The sequence below is a fragment of the Chiloscyllium plagiosum genome, unplaced genomic scaffold, assembly GCF_037043375.1.
Source record: "Chiloscyllium plagiosum isolate Xiang-an unplaced genomic scaffold, Cpla_swu_hap1 HiC_scaffold_31, whole genome shotgun sequence".
NCBI classification, from domain to species: Eukaryota; Metazoa; Chordata; class Chondrichthyes; order Orectolobiformes; family Hemiscylliidae; genus Chiloscyllium; species Chiloscyllium plagiosum.
In genome coordinates this window covers 12,239,499-12,254,723 of record NW_028270169.1, presented here as the reverse complement: position 1 = coordinate 12,254,723, position 15,225 = coordinate 12,239,499, and the positions used below count along the sequence as shown (strand labels likewise).

At 43.3% G+C, this 15,225-nt stretch overlaps 1 protein-coding gene across 6 annotated transcripts in view; it reads right to left on the bottom strand.

Annotated features, from left to right (window-relative positions):
* The window catches only part of LOC122563933 (multidrug and toxin extrusion protein 1-like), an 85,040-nt gene that overhangs the window by 36,359 nt on the left and 33,456 nt on the right, over positions 1-15,225 (bottom strand). The window contains exons 15-17 of one of the 6 annotated variants that reach the window (XM_087977246.1): positions 7,664-7,765; positions 6,198-6,215; positions 4,538-5,206 (exon numbers count right to left, since the gene is read on the bottom strand). In XM_087977246.1, the coding sequence (XP_087833372.1) occupies positions 5,030-5,206; positions 6,198-6,215; positions 7,664-7,765 (297 nt within the window). In that variant the 3' untranslated portion in view covers positions 4,538-5,029. Of the gene's footprint in view, positions 1-4,537; positions 5,269-6,197; positions 6,216-7,663; positions 7,766-15,225 lie in introns of those variants that run through there. The other 5 variants (XM_087977247.1, XM_087977242.1, XM_087977243.1 and 2 more) reach the window with 5 other exon arrangements.

Genomic DNA, 15,225 nt, shown 5'->3' with positions numbered 1-15,225 from the left:
TGAGGCAATGTACTTTGACAAAAAGAATACAGGAGTTGCATTTTTTTAAAATGGAAGAAGACGACAGAACAGAGTGATTTGGGAGTCCCCATGCATAAACCACAAAAACCCAGCATACGTTCAGTAGGTCACAGGAAAGTAAATTGAATGTTGGCTTTTATTTCAAAAGGAATAGAGTATAAAAGTGGGGAGGTTTTGAAAAAAACCATACAAGGAAATGGCCAGCCCACAATTAGAATAACTATGAATAGTTTTGGTGCCCTTATCCCCTTATCTGTGAAAAGATACATTGGTATTGAAGGCAGTCTAGAAAGGGTTCACTGGCTTAAATATGGAGTCATAGTGGTAGAGGTGTACAGCACAGAAACTGACCCTTCAGCCTAACCCATCCATGCAGACCAGGTATCTGAAACTAATCTAGTTCCATTTGCGAACACTTGGCCCACATCCCTCTAATTCCTTCCTTTTCATACACCCATCCAGATGCCTTTTAAATGCTGTAATTGTACCTGCTTCCACCACTTCCTCTGGCAGCTCATTCCATATATGCATCACCCTCTGCGTGGAAAAGTTGCCCCTTAGGTCCCTTTTATATTTTTCCCCTCTCACCCTAAACCTATGCCCTCTAGTTCTGGACTCCCCCACTCCAGGGAAAAAAACCTTGTCCATTTATCCTATCCATGCCCGTAATGATTTTGTAAACCTCTATAAGGTCACCCCTCAGCCTCCGATGCTCCTGGGAAAACAGCCTCGGCCTGTTCAGCCTCTCCCTGTAGCTCAAATCCTCCAACCCTGGCAACATCCTTGTAAATCTTTTCTGTATCCTTTCAAGTTTCACAACATCCTTCCTATAAGAGGGGAGACCAGAATTCCAAAAGTGACCTAACCCATGTCCTGTACAGCCACCACATCACCTCCCAACTCCTATACTCGATGCTCTGACCAATAAGGGAAAGTATACCAAATGTCTTCTTCACTATCCTACCTACTTACCCTATCCTATCTACTTGCATTTTTACTTTCAAGGAGTTATGAATCTACAGTCCAAGGTGTCTTTATTCAGCAACACTCCCCAAGAACTTACCATTAAGTGGATAAATCCTGCCCTGAAACTGCCTTTCCAAAATACAGCACCTCACATTTATCTAAATAAAACTCCACCTGCCACACCTCAGCCCACTGGTTCATCTGATCAAGGTCCCATTGTACTCTGAGGTAACCTTCTTTACTGTTCACGATACCTCCAATTTTGGTGTCATCTGCAAAATTACTAACTATAACTCTTATGTTCACATTCCGAGGAGCAGGAAAATCGACGTTTTGGGCAAAAGCCCTTCAGCAGGAATGAAGGCAGGGAGCCTCGGGGGTGGAGCGATAAATGGGGTGGGGGAGGTGGGGAGGAGGGTGGAGAAGGTAGCAAGGAGTACAATAGGTGGATGGGAGTGGGGATGGAGGTGATAGGTCAGAGAGGAGGGTGGAGCAGAGAGGTGGGAAGGGAGATTCACAGGTAGGACAGGTCATGAAGATGGTGCTGAGCTGGAAGGTTGGGACTGGGGTAAGGCGGGGGGGGGGGGAGGGGAAATGAGGAAACTGGTGAAGTCCACATTGATGCCCTGGGGTTGAAGTGTTCCGGAAGATGAGGCTTTCTTCCTCCAGGTGGTGAGGGAGCGGCGGTGGAGGAGGCCCAGGATCTGCATGTCCTCGGCAGAGTGGGAGGGGGAGTTGAAATGTTGGGCCACAGGGCAGTGTGGTTGATTGGTGCAGGTGTTCCCTAAAGCACTCTATTCCTGATTAATCCAGTCAACAAAACAGTTGTACTTGGAAAGAAATTGACAGGAGTACAGGAGCTCCATTTTGAGGTGTACAAGACAGTGTGCATCATTCACAAGTTTTACTGTTAATTCTGTTTATCTCAGTATCTCATGTAATCTATGCTACTTTCTCCCCATCCCCACCCTCCTCTCATTTATCTCTCCACCCTGCAGGCACTCTGCCTCTATTCCTGATGAAGGGCTTTTGCCCGAAACATCGATTTTCCTGCTCCTCGAATGCTGCCTGAACTGCTGTGCTTTTCCAGCACCACTTGCAGACAATGGTACTTGTATGGAATGAGTTGCCAGAAAAAATGGTGGAGGTAGTACAATTGCAGCATTTAAAAGGCATCTGGATAGAAGTATGAATAGGAAGGGTTTGGAAGGGTATGGGCCGGGTGCTGGTAGGTGGGACTAGATTGGGTTGGGATATCTGGTCGACATGGACAAGTTGGACCAAAGGGTCTGTTTCCATGCTGTAATCCAGAATCTCAGTATCATTTGTTCTACTTTTCTCCCCAGAGGTTGGCACCATTTAGCTACCTTCTCTAAAACACAGAGATCATAGAATCCCTACAGTGCAGAAGCAGCCATTCAGCCCATCGAAATCACACTGACCCTCGGAAGAGCATCCCACCCCAGACCCATTTCCCCCTAACCCTATTCTCTGTAATCCTGTATCTCCCATGACTAATCCAGGTAACCTATGTATCCTTGGGCACTATACCACAGGCAATCCACTTAACCTGCACAGCACTGAAGGAATGCTCCAGTGTGAGAATTGCTTAGACTGAGACATTAAACAAATGCTCTCAACTGAATGTAAAGTTTCCTTGATGATTTCAATGAGGATCTGGTGAGATCTCCTTGGCATCCAGGCTGATATTTATCCCTCAGACATTGTCTGTGGGAGCAATGTGAAAACTGTTTCCTACGGTATAATGATGACTACCCTCCAAGGTAGTCTTTAGAGATTTTCAGGGTTTCCTGAGGCACCGTGTTGAATAGAAAAATCTCACTTTTACCTCTGCCCCACCTCCAACCCTTAAAGCTTTCTTTGTTATTTGATGAACCCGATGCCTGTCTGATGGTGCCAGGTCAGAACCCTGGGTGGTTTTAGAACGACAACGTCTCACATACGTTTCACTCTCCAGTTCAACATTTTACCCACTTTATTGACTGCTGCTCTTCAGCCACTGAATATATTCAGAAGCAGTATTTCTGCTCTCCAACCTTTACATTTTAGCAATGAGAAGGAGGACTTGCATTTACATAGCAGTGCAACGCCACACAGTCATGGTGGAGAGTATGGAGACACAACTTGATCTCCCAAGGTTATGCACTTTGGCCGGAAGAATAGAGAAGCTCAATATTATTTAAATGGTAGAAGCCACAGAACAGGGGGATTTGAGAGTCCTCATCCATAAATCATAGAAGATAGTGCAGAGAAGGTGCACTCAGCTAATATCAGGTATGAAGGGATTTTCTTATGAGAGGTTGAGTAGGTTAGGTCTGTACTCATTGGAGTTTAAGAAAGGAGACTGTACTGAAACATAGATGTTCTAAGGGGGTTTGACAGGGTAGATGTGTGAAGGTTCTCTCCCACTGTGGGACAGTAGAGACCAGAGACTGTAACCTCAGAGTAAAGGGGGGCACATACTTAAGTCAGAGATGAAGAGGTTTTTCTATTCTCAGAGGATATGAATATTTATAATTCTTTACTGCTGAGGGCTGTTGAGGCTGGGTTATTAAGGATACTCCAGACTGAGTTTAAAATCAGTGAGGGGAAAGCTGGGAAAGTGGGGTTGGGGATGATCAGATCAGCCATGACCTCACTGACTGACACAGCATAATCGATGGGCTGAATGGTCTACATCTGCTTCCCCCTCTTATGGTTTTATGAGGACAATGCCGTGGTTATGTCATTAATATGTCTGCAAAAGATAAACTGATGAGGATGAAGTCAACTGTGTTATTCCCTTGTGTTATTTCTGTCATCACAGACATAGGCCTGTTCTGCCAACTGTGTCATTCAGGACACAGCTAATCTGATCAGTAGCAGTACTACCAAGCCCCTCTTACCAATGGACATAGAGGCTTCTAACCAAAATAGATTATGCACCCTTTCTACCTTCCTTGTTTGATGCTGTTGGTGTTCACTATATAGTAGTTTTGTTCCATTGTCTGAGGTTAGATGATAGTTGATGATCAGCAGATCATTTCCTTGCTTGCCTTTGACCAGAAGCAATAAGCTTGATGGAGTCTGGGTTCAAGGCTGAGGACATCTATGGCTACCTCTGAAATAATTCCACAGAGGCTGGTATCCTGTCACCAAGTCACCCTTTATTTACACACGGACAGTCCTTGATGCTGATCCAGCTCCCTCAGAGCCAGCTCTAGGGTTAACAGAACCTCCCACGCTCCTGGTTTTTTAAACTTTTTTTTATGATCCTAGAAATACTTACCTCAATTCAAAGATGACAGTTATGTTTGAATTTCTTTAGGGGCATGCTTTTCTCTCATTGCCACTGAAATATCTTCACAGAGGCAAGTATCCTGCCACTAAGCCACCCTTTATTTATATGCAGAGAGTCCTTAACACTGATCCAGCTCCCTCATAGTCAGCTCTCAAAGTGAACATAATCTCAGACACTCCTGTTTATACCTGTCAGCCAGGGCTCCCCAATTGCACCAGATTAACAGCCCCAATCAGGGAACTCCTATTCTATGAGGTCCACCTGGCTGACCTCATTACAATCACTATACCTACCTTTCAAATGACTGTATGTAACTATCACCAAAGTGGAGCCTCTGACTGAACGGTAAATATATCAAAGGTTAGTGATGAAGGAGTCCGGAATAAGTGGTGTGAGTAAGTGAGACTGCTCCTGTCTAGTCTCAGACATCCACACTGACCAATGGTGGCAACTATTTTTGAAGCCTGGTTCACTTGAACCATTGCATTTGGTATGCTGTTTAGACCTTAAACTTGAACACTGTCCAACTGAGATTTCAACTGTTGATCAAATATTTGGAAATTGGTACATAGCTGTTTGTTGGTAAAAATTCATTTTTATTGTTTATCTAGTAGTTGATTGGAGTTCATCAGTAAGAACACATTTTTGAGTGAACTTTGGCCTCATGTTGTCCTCTGGTCACACCTTCACTATTCCTGCTGCATGAGTAACCGTGATCTGCCTGGGGTTGTTCCCTGGGGCCTACATGTCCTTTGAGAGAGTGAAGTGTATGACCAGTCCAATGGCCAGGACCAGGGGTCCTGAGAGGAAGACTAGCCCACGGCGAATGATCAGTTGTTTTGTGGACAGGATTTCTCCGGCTACAGTAACTCCAGTGTCCACAATGGAAGCCTCATCCGTCACTCGGTGCTCCTTTATCTGTGGTTCCGATTGACAAACATCAGGAATCGGATTCACTGCTCTGTTTCCTGTGTCCACATCTGTAAAGGAAAGTCACATTGAAACGTTGTGAGTACATGGTGACACCAGTGGATCTGATTGTTTTTACGTGGGATGGTGATCAGCCAATGATCTCCTCCATGACTCCCAGTCACCCACTGGGTCTTTGTACGGAAGACCAATGCTGTCAGAAATACAGTGGCCAATGTAACCCTGGACTCAGGTTTGGATTAATTCAACACAGATGCTCTGTATTCATTGTCTATTAAAGGTTGTTGTACCATCCTCCTGGGCTTAAGGAGGTGTCACACCTCACCACCAAAGAGTAGACTAATATGCCCTGATGTATTTATGCATTGCCCCTATCCGTTTAAAGGATTGTTACATGGTAATTAGGTTCATTTTGTTTCTGAGGAGCAAATATGTTTCCACATCTTTATGATCTGTTTCAATTTCTACTTGCAGTTGATAACTCTCCATAAGAGTTCACAGAATCCCAACAGTACAGGGAAAGGCCATTCAGCCCATTGAGTCTGCACCAACCCTCCAAATAGCATTCCATCCTATCCATGCATATTGCAAAGGCAATTTATTATAGTCAGTCCAACTAAACTACGTGTCTTTGGACTGTGGGAGGAAACTCACACACAGAATGTGGGAGCTCCACACAGACAGTCACCCAAGGCTGGAATCGAACCCAGGTCTCTAGCGCTGTGCTAACCACTGAGTCACTGTGTCACCATTGAGTTAGACAAGTACTGGGTGTTCATTAACATGAAACCATGCGGTCACTCAGTCAGCAAGCTGACCAAAACTGGCAAAAGTTCAGCAACCAAATCATTAACCATCAAACATCACAGATCAGTTTGAGCAACTGATTGATCATAAGTTAGATCGTTGAGCACTGTAATCAATACCTTGACTGAATGATTTTTATTCATTCACAGGATACAGACATCACTGGACAGACCGTATTTATTGTCTGCCCCTAATTCCTTACAGATGTGTGTAAGAGTGAACCACATTGTGGTGGGTCTGGAGTCACGTGTAAGCCAGACCAGGTAAGGACTGCAGGCCCCTTCCCTGAAGGACATTTGTAAATCCGATGGGATTTTCAACAATGGCTTAATGGTCATCATTAGATTCTTAATTCCAGACATTTACTGAATTCAAGTTCCACCATCCACCACGGTTGGATTCAAACCCAGGTCCCAGAACATTAGCTGGCTCTCGGGATTAATAGTTGGATGATGCTAGCTTGAGGACATCTCCTCCTGTCAAGAGTAAGAAGGAAATCAAACAGTTTTTAAAAAGGTGGAAATGTATTCGCTCCTTTGAATCAAATGAATCAATTGAATCAAGTTAAAATCTAATTAAATAAATTAGCACACAGCAGTCCTTTCAATAGCCTTTCACTCCCTTGTACACTGCGTCTACTTTCAGCTTCCTGGGGACTATATAACTTTAGCCATGTGGTTTTCAAGTTACTGTCTCCTGGCTGACCTCCATGAGGGCTTCAGGGAGTGAATCAGAATCGGGTGCTGAATTACAGCATCTGTGGCAGTGGGAATTTCGTCAACACCATTCAGTTTAATAGATGGGCGAGAATTGTTCCAGGGATACTCCCCTCCAGTTACGAAGATAGATTAGAGAGTTTGGTACTATTCTCAGAAAGAAGAAGACTGAAAGGAGATCGGAAAGAAACGAGAGATTTGGGTCGAGCAGGTAGGGAGTAATTGTTCCTGCTTGTGAAAGGATTGAGAATGAGAGAGCACCGGTTTAAAGTGATTTGTAAATGCAGTAAATGGAAAAAAGCTGTTGTACAGAAGTTGTTCAGGTTTGCAATGCACTGCCTGGAAGTGTGGTAGCAACAATTTCAAATGGAGCACAGAAGACAGCATGGGCTGACTATTTGAATTAAATCAATGCATAAGGGAACAGGGAAAAGGCAGGATAATGGCTCTCAGTAATAATGCTGGTTGAAGAGCTAGCATAGACACAATGGGCTGAATGGCTTCCTGCAGGTAAAGTTTTTTGTTTAGATTAGATTACATTACAGTGTGGAAACAGGCCCTTCGGCCCAACAAGTCCACACCGACCCGCCGAAGCGCAACCCACCCATACCCCTACATTTACCCTTTACCTAGCACTACGGGCAATTTAGCATGGCCAATTCACCTGACCTGCACATCTTTGGACTGTGGGAGGAAACCGGAGCACCCGGAGGAAACCCACACAGACACGGGGAGAACGTGCAAACTCCACACAGTCAGTCACCTGAGGCGGGAATTGAACCCGGGTCTCCAGCACTGTGAGGCAGCAGTGCTAACCGCTGTGCCACCGTGCCACCCATAAATTTGATGCATAATTTGATGAACATACACTATGAAAGCTTAGCGTGTGGTCATATTTGCTATTAAGCAGTGATTTAAGGACAGCACAACGTTCCTGTTTACCTGTTGAGATATCCCGCATTTGACCACCAGAGGCACTGTTTGAGGCATCCACATCTTGCACCACACCTGCATTAACCAGAGCCTTTCAACAAAGCACACAACAACATGACAACAGATGGATAGGTTGGAAATTAACTGATCACTAATAGTACACTTAATCCACTCCAGAGACCTGGCGTTTCAAGGAGAGAGCCCAGTGACCTGGTGAGCTGGAGTTTCGTGCTCAGCAGCAAAGCAAAGATACTTACCACTAACCTCAAAGAGCTCTGCCTAAGGAGATCTATCAAACTAGGAATCTGGCCATAACTGTGGCAGGAAAGTCTCTAAGTCTGGACTGGAGTCAAGAAAATGTTTTGAAGTGCAACAGAATTGATGTCATTGAGCCAGTAGAGAACACATTAAACTGATGAATTGACGCTCAGTGAATCAGGAAAACACATCAAATTGGTCACTGGGAAATACATGTATAAATGTATTATGATAAACTAAAGATAAACTGACGTTTAGAAAAAGAAAACAATTCTATAAATGTGTGAGACCTTTGACATTCCACGAAGATAAAGTTAGCTTTTCAGTAATTTTGATTCTTGTACTTTGTTACAAAATCAGTTACACTTTATTATATTTTTCAGGATTTTAAAACTAGTGACTAATGATGCTTGTAACATAACTCAAGAAGAGATAATGGCCCAAAGTTAATGTTGCTTGTCTGTTCATCCAGGAAGCCCTGCTATGATGTTGGGGACCTGGGTTCAAATCCTGTCAGAGCAAATGGTGGAGCTTGAACTCAATGTTAAAAAATAAATTAGAATTAAAAATTTGCTGATGACTGTGAATTATTGACAATTTTGGAAAAAAACTGATGTGGTTTTAGACTCACATGGCACCCCAGTGGGGGAAAATCTACCCAATGTCATTGTCCTTCCAGTGATCCCAAAATGGAATGATATCCTCAGTACTTTACTGAGAGTGGGCAGAATATAATCATTTGTGGCAAAGAACAAAGGGGAAAATCCAATGAAATTTGTATCAAACACACCAAGTTTTCCAGCAAACATCACAGAGACTCCAACGGGAAACCCAATTAGATAGTAGCCAATCAGATTGCCGATAGCTCCTAGTATTTGTCTTCCAGCTCCTCTTAACACTCCACCACATACACCCTGCAAAATAGACACACAGAACATAATCACAGTGATTACGTAGACTGTGCTGTGGTTTCTATAGGAGGGAAGCATCTGTGTTTCCTTTGTGCTAGGTATGACTCCAGCCAGCGGAGAGTTTTCTGCCTAGTTCTCCTTATTTTCCCTCTAAATTAAAGAGAAATTGTTCAACTCAACAGCACCATGTAGGTTCCACATTGTTACCAGCCCTCCAGCTGAAGTGATTTCTCCTGAATCCCCTATTGGAGTTATTGGTGACCATCTTCTATTTATGGCTCTGAGTTTTGGCCCCGCCCAGAGGAAAGTCTTCCATAAACATACCCGATTCAATATGTTGGTAATCTGAAAACCCCCAATCAATTCACACCACTCCCCTCTTTGGCTATACCATTGAGACCCTGAAATACTCACCGATATAGAATCAAACAGATGAAAAGTAGCAGATAGTGGAATCACTTATGCAACCAGTTGAACAATTTCTCTGGAAAATGAAAAGAGGGTTGGCAAAGAGCATTCACACGAGTTGGTGAATATGTGTTGATGAATGTTTAGGTTTGAAGGTTTGTTTTTACTGACTTGTCACTGGTGAAGACATGACCCACCACAGTCCTTATTGCTCCAAGTATCATCGAATTTATCAAGGAGATACACACTATGGGGAAAATCTATTCGAAACTCCAGATAATGTTTTAGAAGAAATTTGCCAGTCACCATTTCTTCCTTTTTCTCATTTCGAACCTCTCCATCTCACCCCTACTTTTCCTGGTGGAACCTCTCTATCTGCATTCGGTTTGGTGGATACCTGACACTGCCCATTCCTGTCCTGAACTTGCTCTAATGGGTTTTTATTTGTTCTAAAGTTTTGCGACCTAGTAAGGCGGGCTATTGTACCTCCAGCTTTATGTTCAAACTTCTTCCTTCAACCATTTGACTGCGGTAGGAGGTAATGTCGTTTGATTTGCTCTCATTCCCCTTGTCAACCTCACACCCTGGAACAGTAACAGTGACTGATCTCCCCTCCCCAGCCCTCGGTAATCCAGGTTGTTGGGTTTCAACAAAATCTAATCTGAGACCAACTAACTTGGTAAGGATCAGGCATTGAGCATTCTGTGTACAGGTATCCTGTCACCAAGTCACCCTTTATTTACACATGCACAGTACACTGGCTGTGGCCAGCCAGCTCAGAGACAGTCCCCGAACTGAGGAGATCAGGAATCTCCTGTTTATACGGGGCGCCCTGATTGGCTCAGGTTAACAACCCCAATCAAGGATCTCCTAGTCAATGAGTTCCACCTGGCTCCAATCACTACATAAAATATTAATTAAAAACCAAAACGTCAGGAAAGCTAAGCAAACCAGGCAGCAACTGTGGAGGGAGAAAGGAAATCAATGTTTCAGATTGGTGACAATTCATTGGGACTGACAAAGAATAAGGATGGATAGGTTTGAAAGCTGAAGGAATACAGGCAGGAAAAGGGAACTGTGAGGATGGAAGGAAAGGGAATTTCTGTGTCAGGGTTGGAGACAGGAGTGATTAAATAACAAAGAGGAGAATCTTGAAAGGCAAAGGTAATAGGACATGAAAGCATTCAGATTGCTCACTGCAGCTCCAATCAGCAACACCAGTGCTACAACCAAAATCAGAACTCCAACAAATAAAACATTATATCAGTTACAGTCTAACATTATTGTGGACAATGTCAAGTCCAGGTTTCTACGGGTCACAAGATGTTGCGACACAGAGATAGGAGCTGAACCAAATCAGCCTTTCTACATCCGTATTTACAACACAATTAGGTTAAACCATCAATGACCCCCAATAGTTACTTTAATGGTTCCACAAGACTTCTTAATAACCAGTCCCAGACTCCATAAATAATTAATTCCAAACACTGGTATTATATCTCAGACAAAAGACTTAGCAACATATTAAATATGCAATAACTTTAACAGAGAAAAATTAAACAACAAGGTAATCTGATTAATGTGTATGCTTTGAACCCAAACATTTGTTTTCAGATTCTAATCATATAAAAGGCAGATAGCTAAGCACACACTGTTTAGGGACAAATAAAAGAAAACCACAAAACTGATCAGGTTGCTTAAATGGCGTTCAAGTTACATTGTTTCACAGTCACAACCACTCCTTGGTTGCCTTCCTTGAACTGTGAATCAGTGTCACCTTCTCAGGTTACTCAGGTAAAGGTAGTAACACTTCTAACTCAGCTTTCAAATCTTCAGGCTTTCAAAAGTTGATGTGGGAGGTTAGGCATGGAGCTTTGAAATCTTCCTGTTGTGTTGTCAGCATCTCCTCCAGAAAACACAACCCATACACAATGCCAACTCTGCTTTCACCCAGATACACTAAACATCGTTTTTATGAGCCCCCAATTACCATTCAATATCTGCTATCTGCTTGAACATAGAATCTCTTCCAGACTTGCCAGAACCAGTTCCCAGGTACTAGCCTCATTAACAGCCAACTTCTCTGTCTGTTTAAACACAATGCTATTTCCAGGTTGCTTCATCTGTAAGAATCCTTTTGATCAATCATCAGTCTGCAATTAACCTCCAGGCCTGGCCTCACAAACAAACAGAAACTTGTTTGGTCTGTCCTTTTCCTTTTCCCACAAGTTGTTACACCACGTTCAAAGGTCATCCTTCGCTCACAATTCCCAATTGACAGTTTCAAACCAAAATTGATAAAAAGAATAAAAATAAATATTTCAAAAATCAGCGAGGGTTCTAACTGAAACTGTTCCTCCAACTTGTCTTAAAATTTGTAGTTTTTTTGTGAGGTCTATCTTGGCAACTAAATGGGTTTATGTTTATTTTAGACTTTTGTGACCCAGTAAGGTGCACAATTGTACTCAAGGTTTGTGTTAGAAATTTCTGGAGGTTTATTTTAAGATTAAGGAATATACCCATAGCTTAGAGAGAATTCTTTTTTTCAATTTGTTTTAGGCAGTTCTGCAAAGTCCTTCCATGGACACACACACAGACACAGACACACAGAGACACAGACACACAGACACAGACACACAGACACACACACACAGACACAGAGACACACAGACACAGACACACAGACACAGACACACAGACACACACACACAGACACAAACACACACAGACACAGACACACACACAGACACAGACACACACAGACACAGACATATACAGACACACACACAGACACACACACAGACACACACAGACACAGACACACACACACAGACACATACAGACACACCCATACACACACACACAGATGCGCACACACACACACACACAAACAGACACAGACACACAGACACACACACAGACACATATAGACAAACAGAGACACACACACGCACACATACACACACACAGACACAGACACACATACACACACAGAGACACACACACACATACACACACAGACACAGACACACACATACAGACACAAACACACACACACATACGTATGTTCCAGTCTAGGGGTTAAAGTTATAGCTACCTTAAACTAATTTAGGTGTTAGAGAAAGGGATTTTGACATGAGTACTGTACAAGGATTGTTGTCATGGTTACCGGGGTCAGAATCCTGCGTTTCCTGTTGAACACCATTGTGGAAGGGTGCCACTGCTGTGGTAGCCCCAACACTTTCCTAGGAGGATGAAATGCAACATCGACTGTGATATTACAATCCTGGAACTAGTAGACTGGTTTAAATCCTTCGTGGAAATGTCTAGTGTGTAAGCATGAGGTAAGGGTAGAATTGGGCTCAGCTATGATAAATCCTGTAATCAAATAGCTCACACCAATTACTGTCTTGGCTCATAAACAAAGAAGGACCTATTCGGAAGGTAATGGAGGATGCTGACACCCGGAAACCTGTATCTCAGACAGGAGCTAGACCCTCCAGGTAGACGTAAAAGGTGTGAGCATTGAATTGATGCTTTGGCAAGATTTCTGTATATAAATCATCAGCAGTTAATTATTTTGATTTTCAGAACTTCGATCAAAGGTTTGGCTGGTGTTCGCTTACACTGGACACCGGGTGAAGGATGGACTCTGTGCCCGCTGTAACAAGTGACCTACTGGGCACTTGCACTCCCATAATGGAGTGGTTTGAGGTTCAATCATCTTTTTCTTTTGTAAATCTTGACACAGCCGTGTCAAATTGCTGACTCATCAGTCCTGTTATTCCTAGTAGAGAAACCCAAAGAATCCAGTTTGGTGAGAATTACTAGGAGGTCCAGGAGCACTAAACCACAAAGGTGAGGCCTTCCTGATCTGGAAACAGCACCAGATCTAGAGGGAAAGAGAAGAGGTCGACAGGCCGAGGTCTAGTAAAAGAACACATGACCTAAAGAGCAGGTCCTGGGTAGAAAGAGTACAAGAAAACTAGGAACTTGACAACAATATATGCAAATTCTTTAATACAAGTGTCACCCAATTCCCCCAAGGATCTACCTGACTGAGCTAAAAATGAAGGGGCACTCATCAAGGACGGAAAGTCAGTTAGCGCTCATTGGAAGGAGCACTTTGAGGATCTCCTTAACTGTGCCTCAGTCCTCAACAAGAATAGAGAGCAGAAATTTCCACGCATGAGATTTTTTGATCTCGTACAGGTCTTCGACTCGATCGACTAGGAGGGACATAGGACTGTCCTTCTGAAATGTAGCTGCCTGTTCATCACCATCCTCCACTTGGTACATGATGGCATGCAAGCTGTGGTCCTCACCAGCAGATCCACCATAGACCCATTGGGTGGGTGAGTTGGTCTATGCACACACTCAAGAGACTGACATCCAAACTAGTATCAATGCATTCACAGAGGCATCTTGTACATTAAGATAACATGGAGTCATTTGAAACAAGAACAGTAGAGCTCTTGAAAATCAGAAACAGAATTAAAACCTTCTTGTTCCAAAAAGACATGGAAGTTCTGTGTGGAGGAGAGATAATTATAGCATCCAACCTGCATAGAAAGAGAGAGGGCAGGGGATACATAGGTCAAACATTTGAAAGCAAAAGGCTGTCTGCAGACATTTCCCATCACACAACACTGTCCTTTCAACTATTAAGATTCACAGAAGCTGCTGGACAATGTTGAACTATTTCCATTGCATTTGGAGCTTTCTCTTGATTAAAGCAGCTATGGGCAATGAAATTCACCTTTGTCCCCATTGGCCAATACAGTCTTCAGCTGACTGAGGAACACAGTGTTTAATGACAAAGACCTCAAAACCCATCACCAAACCCATGGTCTACAGGATAGCAGTGCATGTACTGGAGGCAAACACACAGAATGCTGGAGAAACTCAGCAAGTGAGGAATGAGAAACAGAGTTAGCATTTAGAGTCTGGCATGGCTCGTCTTCAAACCTAGCATCAGAGATGTGGACGGCAGAGACATGAAGCAGAGAGTTGAGAAATATCACCAGTGATGCCTCCGCAAACGTCCTGCCAATCCAACAGCAGGATAGACGCTGCAACGCGTGGCAGTCTCTCGGCAGTCTGGCGTGGCCTCAGCATGGCCTTCAGACTCGAGATGATTCCAGAGCAGTCTCCTGGTGTCACAGTCTGGAGTCAAGACCCAGAGGAGACTGGAGGCTAGGTGTAGGCGTGGCCTGGGTTGGAAGGGCTGTTATTCTGAAATTTTCATTTCTTTATTTTTATAATTTATTCCTATGATCTGATAAATACTGCAGGTTCATGAGGTGATCTCCACATGCACTTCAAAACTCCACCTTAAAAATAATAATCCTCCAGATCTCCCCTGCCTCAGTTTCAGTGTGGACTGACTCTCTTCCTGGGTACTTACCTAGTTCTACGGGTTTTTGCATATTGTTGTGAATTTCCTGGAGATTTGTTTCATTCCATATCTGCTGGAGGGCTTCAATTCAAAAAGGCTTACTAAACATTTCTGTTGCACTATTCACAGCTTCCAAGAAAATTTGTGATGCCCCTAACGCCTGCTTGGGGTATTACTTTCACTCATTACTTTCCTTAACCAATGCACTGGTCACTATGCACAAAGGAAAAATACCGGGAATGTTTTCCTGTAACTGTTCCACCTCTTTCACCTGACTCTGGCTTCCGATGAGTATGGATGAAGCTATAGTTTTTTTTGGTCTCCTGCCAAATCATTCCCTGGGAATGCCATCTCTGGATAACTCCCACTGTCATCTTTCCTGACAATAAGTCACATTGTTCATGCATTTTGTACAAAAAATAGGAATATACTTGCTGCTACTTCTATTTGGTAAATCTTGTGCTTTCAGTGCAATTTCTGGAAGAAAAGTCATGTCTTTCTCCAGCAAGAGAGTTTGATTAGATCCTGTATTCTTTAATATAACCACACCATTGGAGAAATAGCATTCCTTCTGAC